Here is an 8,008-nt window from a genome sequence, read left to right on the forward strand (position 1 = left end):
AACAGCTACAATTCCCCAAAGGATACAACCAATTAACAACGCAACCGTAACATTTTGTTGCATCCCATTAGAGCTCACTAAGGACTTCTGAATTTCCACTCCCCCATCAGTGCACTTCCTCCTTTCAACACCTCTGTAAACATCAGGCCTCAACAATAAGGCTGGCCCCATGACACAGGGTCAGTGTGTGTGCGTTTCAGGCTACAATTGAAAATCAATAACAAATTATTACAATAAATGATAAAAACATATTTGTTTTATTTAAAAAGGTTTTTCTGACCCATACTATACAGTTAAAAAGCTTGTGATCAGTAAGGAAATATTATAAAGAAATGAAAACTTTCATTCAGAAAGGACACATTAAATTGATCAAAAGTTACAGTAAAACATTTATAAGGTTACAAAAGATTTCTATTTCAAATAAATGCTGTTCATTTGAATGTTTTATTCATCAAAGAATTATTCTAAAAAAGTTGTATCTCAGTTTCCACAATAATAATAAGCAGCTCATCCATTTTCAACATTGACAATAATAATAATAATGTTGCGAAAACCAGTCAGTATCTGGTGTGACCACCATTTGCCTCATGCAGTGCAACACATCTCCTTCGCATAGAGTTGATCAGGTTGTTGATTGTGGCCTGTGGAATGTTGGTCTACTCCTCTTCAATGGCTGTGCGAAGCAGGAACTGGAACACGCTGTCGTATACGCCGATCCAGAGCATCCCAACATGCTCAATGGGTGACATGTTCGGTGAGTATGCTGGCCATGCAAGGACTGGGATGTTTTCAGCTTCCAGGTATTGTGTACAGATCCTTGCAACATGGGGCCGTGCATGATCATGCTGCAACATGAGGTGATGGTCGTGGATGAATGGCACAACAACGGGCCTCAGGATCTCATCACGGTATCTCAGTGCATTCAAAATGCCATCTATAAAATACACCTGTGTTAACATAACATAACATACGCCTGCCCATACCATAACCCCCCCGCCACCATGGGACGCCATCGAATGTGAGCATTTGCCCACTCAAGTCGGTTACGACGACGAACTGCAGTCAGGTCGAGACCCCGATGAGGACGACGAGGGTACAGATGAGCTTCCCTGAGACGGTTTCTGACAGTTTGTGCAGACATTCTTTGGTTATGCAAACCGATTGTTGCAGCAACTGTCTGGGTGGCTGGTCTCAGACGATCTTGGAGGTGAAGATGCTGGATGTGGAGGTCCTGGGCTGGTGTGGTTACACGTGGTCTACAGTTGTGAGGCCGGTTGGATGTACTGCCAAATTCTCTAAAATGCCTTTGGAGACGGCTTATGGTAGAGAAATGAACATTTAATTCACGGGCAACAGCTCTGGTGGACATTCCTGCAGTCAGCATGCCAATTGCATGTTCCCTCAAAACTTGCGACATCTGTGGCATTGTGCTGTGTGATAAAACTGCACATTTTAGAGTGGCCTTTTATTGTGGCCAGCCTAAGGCACACCTGTGCAATTATCATGCTGTCTAATCAGCATCTTGATATGCCACACCTGTGAGGTGGATGGATTATCTCGACAAAGGAGAAGTGCTCACTAACACAGATTTAGACAGATTTGTGAACAATATTTGAGAGAAATAGGCCTTTTGTGTACATAGAAAAAGTCTTAGATCTTTGAGTTCAGCTCATGAAAAATTGGGGCAAAAAAAAAGTGTTGCGTTTATCATTTTGTTCAGTGTATATTCACTTTTAAACCAAAAAGATGTATTTATTTTTGTTGTTGAACAAGTGAGAAAAATGACAAATCTGAACGTTCTACATAATATATTTTATATTTATGACAATATGTTGTAATCAATTAAAACCAATGGTTTAATCCATTCTAATTGATATCAAAAAGAGAGTGAAATACAGATAAGACAACAAACATATTTAGTCAAAACATTTTTGCCAGTCAAACATTTCATAATGACCAATGCTATAAATTCCCTCTAAAAACAATCACAACAGTCTTTTTAAGGAGGCATCTGTATTGTACAAAATTCATAAGCCAGTAGGATTCACAATGTTTACTGAACAGCGTTTTGTCCAAGGCCTTACAAACCAAGAGAATACCTGATTTCTATTTGTATGTTGCTATTCCGAGAAGGTTTCCGAGAATACAGTGCTCTTCTCTCAGTTAAGCCACAAAGTACCTGGCTCTACCATGTCGCCACAGGTGCTGGCGTGCTGCTGGATACGGTCTGGGGGGAATCGGAAGGAGCAAAGAGGACATGGAACCATATGCTCATCTGCGTCAGAGCCAAAAACAGAAGAGAACTGTGAGCTCATGACTTCTGTTTCCCTGACTCCCATGAGCTCCGCTGAATCAGAATCCAGGCAGGTGGAAGCATGGAAAGCTAGATAATCAGGACTGAAGGATTCTATGTGGACAAAAAGCAAAAGGAATAGAAGAAGAGCTTGTGAGCAGTGAATTATTACCCATAGTGGGCTGCAGATCTATTTGCTTGCAAAAATCCTCTCACAATCACATTACCTCCACAAAGGGGACATCTAGTCTCAGGAGAACCCTGTGGAGCCTGGTGGACACTTCTGTGTGGGCTCGTTGAGCTGGGTTCATGGGTGGATGCTGTAGGTCTGGATCTCTTCTGTGGAGCGCCACTGTTTATAAGGCTCTGCCTGAATGACCACCATTGAATACAGAATAGATAGGTCTATAAATATGGGATGATACTAGACTCAAAATGATTAATAGATGCACGCACAATTCTCCATGTACTGCATACATTTTATGCATGTATCTTACTAACCACAAACAAATGTATTTCAATTTGAGTTGGTGGAATTCGGGATTAAATGTTTATGCAGTGATTTTAACAAATACAGACAAGTTTGAGCATAAAAATGTTGTGATCTGCATTAATATATCATAAATTGCTCATGCAAAAAGGAATCCGTGCATATGTGGATCAGGTGACATCATATTTATTGACATCTTGTTTGCATTAATCTTGTTCGGTTCATTTGGATTTTGAGACTTCATTTTTGCAGTTTGCAGCATTTCACGACGCCCACACACACAGCTACCAATGAACAAAGCCCAGTGCAATTCATTAACGTGTACACGATTTGAAAAATTCGCAAATGTGCATCACTACACTGAAACAAATGCTTTTCAGCCAGTGTCTGCAGAGTTAAGAATTACATCAATGAGCAGCATTTTGTACAAATAGAGACTTATTTTTTAATACAAATGTTATAGTTTGTATTAAACTATCATAATTTGTGCATGCAGCGATTAAAATGTGCATTTGTGGATCAGGCGACGCACGTGCATTCATTCACATCTCTTCTGAGTCGATTCTATTTGATTCATTTGAATTTTGAGACTTTCGTTCCGCCCGTTTAGCCTTGCCCAATCCACACACACACAGCTCGCAATCCACACGCAGCTGAGCCTAAGAACATCAGCGACCACTAGATGGCACATTACCTCCATTATTGATATTAATATATAATATAATATAATATATATAAATATTGATAAACATTGATAATAATAAGAAATGTTTCTTGAGCAGCAAATCAGCGTATTAAAATGATTTCTGATGATCATGTGACACTGAAGACTGGAGTAATGATGCTGAAAATTCAGCTTTGCCATTAAATACAATTCAAAACACATTAAACTACAAGATATTAATTATAGTATTTCACAATATTACTGTTTTTAAGTATTAATATCAAATATATGAATTTTAAAGGTTTAAAAAATGTCAAATGTGTTTTTTTGTGGTCAGAACCAAAACAAAACTCTGCAGACCTCAATCTGTCTATCCTTTAAATCAGACTTTTTTTCTCAATTCATACCGTGCCTTTGACTTCTTCCTTTGCTCTTGAGGGGCCTTTATTTGGTCACTGGAAGGCGTAAATACACCTAATTCGGCCCATAAAGACAGAAACAACATTAGTATTGTGAACAGCATTCATTTTTCCACTCTGTCAGTGTGGTGTCCAAATAACAACTTGCCTGGTGGGGTTTTCAGCTTATCTTCTCTCGGAGATGTTGTGCTGGATGTAGTACTGCAGGGGGATGTTGACAAGGAGCGTCTGTTAGAGTGGGCAGCTTTGACCATACGCTCTGCGCGGCTCAGACTCCCAACATTCCTTTGGCGATCTGAGGAGACATCTCTGAAAGCGAGTAGAGAGTGTTTTCTGAATATCATGCTACTACAAATCTAGCTTTGAAATAAAGATAAAGTGTCAGACACATACCCTGTGATTCGTCCAAAAAATGTGTTTTGGATAGCTGGACTGGAAAGCCACTCCATCACGGATGTCATCTTTTCTGGTGTGCTCTATGAAACAATTAAACCCAATTAAACCAGTTGCTTTGCTGCTGGATATATGGTATAAGTAAAGTCAGATTGTTTTAAACACAACAATTTGAAAAAAAAAAAAAAAACATAAAATCTCTCACCAGATTTTCAGCAGCAATATCTTCATGTTGCACTGAGGAATCTTCAGCCTCGTCTTCCATGGTGCGGATGCGCAGAAAGGACAGACCAAACTGTGACCGTTTGTTGAAAGGCTGAGTGCAGGTGACTCGCAGTCTGTCCCAGCTCTCCTCAGCAGCACAAGGGAGAAAATCAGCTGGACATGGACACATTAAAATCATTACCTCAATTTTTCAATGCCAATGAACACAATTAAATCTTACGATCTTGCATTATGAACATGATTAGAAAAGCCTAAATGGTCTTTAAAAAACAGTTACACTTGTAATCTTCACAGTCAAAAATGATAGGAAATGAATGGGAAAAACAAACATGCAAAAATAAAATTTTTTGACTAATCAGCCTTGATGCAGTAGTATTTCAAAATATCTATATGTATTTATCCATTGCCTTGCATGTTTGGATTTTACATAAATTTGTCCTATTTTTAACTTAAATGTTTCCTTAACTTAAAATAACATTAAATATTTTTTAGTATTTACATTTTTTTTATATAGAAATAAATGATGCATCATTTAGAAATTAATATTGTTCAGCACTATGAAATTCACTCAAAATATAAAATATTACAATAAAAATATTATTGAAATAAAATTTTGTACATTCATTTAAAAAAAAATCTCTTTGGTCTGTTTTGACCACAGAGAATCACAAATGCGACCCCTAAGTGAGGAATAGCAGGGGGTTGAGTTTGTAGCAAAGGTGAGGGATTTGCATGCTTTATACCTTTTTTAAACATGCGCACATTTTGACGGCCAATACCCTGTTTTGAGTCCGCTGGACTCATGAGCGTTGCAGTGGGCAGCAGGGTGACATAAGGATGGTCTAATGACCAGGAGGAGCGACCGACATCAACCTGAATGAACGCAGAGCCACAGTTGCCTTTACAAAGAAAAACAGGAATATCGTGAACATTTATACGCCAAGAAGAATACATATCAGACAATAGTAGGTGATTTTTATGTTAACACCAACACACCAACATCAATGAATCCTACAGCAGATGCTCGCTCCATCTGTAATTCCACCCTGAGGACTCCACTGCGGTCCTGGATGCTGCACAACCACGGTCTGCTGCTGTCACTGTCTTCACACAGATTATTCACACCATTCTTACTATCCTGCAATTCAGTCATGCAAGAGAGAAGGTTATTAGACGTAACACTTCAATGACTTTCATTAATCAGATTTAGAAACATTATTATTACACTACATGCTAAGAATCATGTAATGCATATTCATATAGCTATAACATGCTAAGCATCATGTAATGCACATTCATATAGTTATAACATGCTAAGCATCATGTAATGCCCATTCATATAGCTATAACATGCTAAGCATCATGTAATGCACATTCATATAGCTATAACATGCTAAGCATCATGTAATGCACATTCATATAGTACATCCTATGCATCATGTAATGCCCATTCAAATAATTAAAAAATAACTTTTATTCATATTTTTACTAACGTTATATATTGTACCTGTAACGTACAGTTGCTAGAATAGTTAAAACATCATTACGTAATGTTGTTCATGAAAGTTATCAAAATAGCGTTAGATAGAGAATAGAGAAAGAGTTAGATATTACAAGTATTTATTCATTACTGTCTAACTGTTAACATGACATTTCGACCAGATATTTACCTGTGATGTAAACGAGACGATATGTTTTATTTTGATGGGAGCCATCGCACAAACACAACTCATTGAACGTATTGCGTCATCACGTATTCGTTTTTCCCGCCTGAACTTGATAACTCCTCCCACAGCGTCTCCTCTTCCGGTGCAGGCAAAAAATCAGACGATGCATTCTCGTGGCCTTTATTATTAGTAAAAAAAATAATAATGCTAACATATTTATTACACAGATGCATATTATTCAACATCTACTTTGTGTACAATACCAGTAGGAAATGGCAAATTATAATATACGATTCGAAACAAATGTTATGAAAATTTGAAAAGGCACATATACACACACAAAAAAAATATATAAAGATATACAAATATTCTGTATCGTATTTAGGGATAATAAGGGTGTATGAACTCATAACTTTACATGTCATGTGCTTTTCCACTGCAGTTAATCATATTTCCAGTACTTGCTCCAGTCAAGTAAACTCATCCTGGCTTTGATGCCACATTTAAAATATGTAAAATAATAAAACAGAAGAAACCATAAGTCAAATCCTTTTTCTAATTATATTTTTCCATGAGGAATGTAATGTGTTCACTATATGATAAAATATCTGCACATTATCTTGTTTTGAGTCCTGGTTGGGTTTTAGTTTAGGAAATTACTGTAATTTGATATTTTCGAACCTTTGCAAATGAGTTGTTATTTTGACTTTCCCTTCTCCAGCTGTTCTCAGCGCCTCCTGTGGATCTGTATGTGGGTGTGGGGAATCGGGGCCGCCATAACCCACTGGCTGCTCTCCAGTAATCAAAACATCTGTCTCCCATCCCCATCATCTAAACTTCAGAGACATACCATCATCCTCCATCAATAGGAAATCAAATCAACTCAATCTATGCATGAACTTTCCCTTTAGTTCTGTTGTTTGTAGCTCTGATTTCTTCTATAAAGAGTGATGTTCAGGCTTACTGATAGTGAGGCAGGAAACAACTGGTAAACAAACCAGTGTTGAAAGTATAAATTCCAGTCTTTATGCTTTCCTGTTAGACCAGATGACTATACTGAGGATTTATTTCTTATTTAGTTAAACATGATCCATTTAATAAATTTGAATACATTTTTCCCCTTTTTTCCTAGAAGTTAAAAACATGTTTGTAAGAATACAACAGTTTTAGTTAATGATAAGGCAAAACACAGACTAACCACATTTAAAAAGCAAATTTGTTATTACAATGCATTTGAGAGTGCATTTGTGTTCTTTGCAATAACAGCTGTTACATTCATCTGCCATACAAAATGCAGCAAAGCACATGCACCTCTAAGAATAAAAATACCTGCATGCTCAATGACAAGTAAATAAATAAACAAACAAACATGGGTGTAGCCTACACAATTATTTCAATAATCATATATATCATTAATTTTATGAATATCAAGGAATTTTCATAGGGTTAATCCATCAATATGTGCCTACTCATAAAATATGTGATATTTTACATATTTACATCACAGAGTATGCAAATGTTTATGTAAATTTATTAAACGACTTTGCTGTAGGCTACTCCTTATACCAAAACTGCTTATGTAAGGGAAAGTTCACCCAAAAATGGAAATTGTGTCATCATTTAGTTACCCTCAAGTTGCAAACCTAGTTTCTTTCTTCTGCTGAGCACAAAAGAAGATATTTTGAAGACTGTTGGTAACCAAACAAGTCATGGAAAACAATACTAGAAAGGTCAATGGCATTCTTCGAAATATCTTCTCCTGTGTATAATAGAAAAAGAAACTCATACAAATTTTGAACAAATTGAGGGTGAAGAAATTATGACAGAATTTTATTTTTTGGGTTAACTATCCCTCAC

At 37.0% G+C, this 8,008-nt stretch overlaps 1 protein-coding gene across 2 annotated transcripts; it reads right to left on the minus strand.

Annotated features, from left to right (window-relative positions):
- Positions 1-236: 236 nt before the first annotated feature.
- Positions 237-6,329, minus strand: LOC306862376 (short transient receptor potential channel 2-like). 2 transcript variants are annotated; one of them, XM_079405156.1, is made up of 9 exons: positions 6,155-6,329; positions 5,481-5,622; positions 5,228-5,383; positions 4,465-4,637; positions 4,260-4,342; positions 4,015-4,175; positions 3,855-3,921; positions 2,521-2,663; positions 237-2,407 (listed from the first exon to the last, which is right to left on the minus strand). In XM_079405156.1, the coding sequence occupies exons 1-9, from the start codon at positions 6,215-6,217 to the stop codon at positions 2,160-2,162; spliced, it is 1,236 nt and encodes a 411-aa protein (XP_079261282.1). In that variant the 5' UTR covers positions 6,218-6,329; the 3' UTR covers positions 237-2,159. The 2 variants fall into 2 exon arrangements, with proteins under 2 accessions (XP_079261282.1, XP_079261283.1); XM_079405157.1 differs by having other exon boundaries at positions 1,736-2,407; positions 5,228-5,357; positions 6,155-6,241.
- Between the last annotated feature and the right edge of the window lie 1,679 nt (positions 6,330-8,008).

The sequence above is a fragment of the Barbus barbus genome (genome assembly GCF_936440315.1).
Source record: "Barbus barbus genome assembly, chromosome: 43".
Classification (NCBI taxonomy): domain Eukaryota; kingdom Metazoa; phylum Chordata; class Actinopteri; order Cypriniformes; family Cyprinidae; genus Barbus; species Barbus barbus.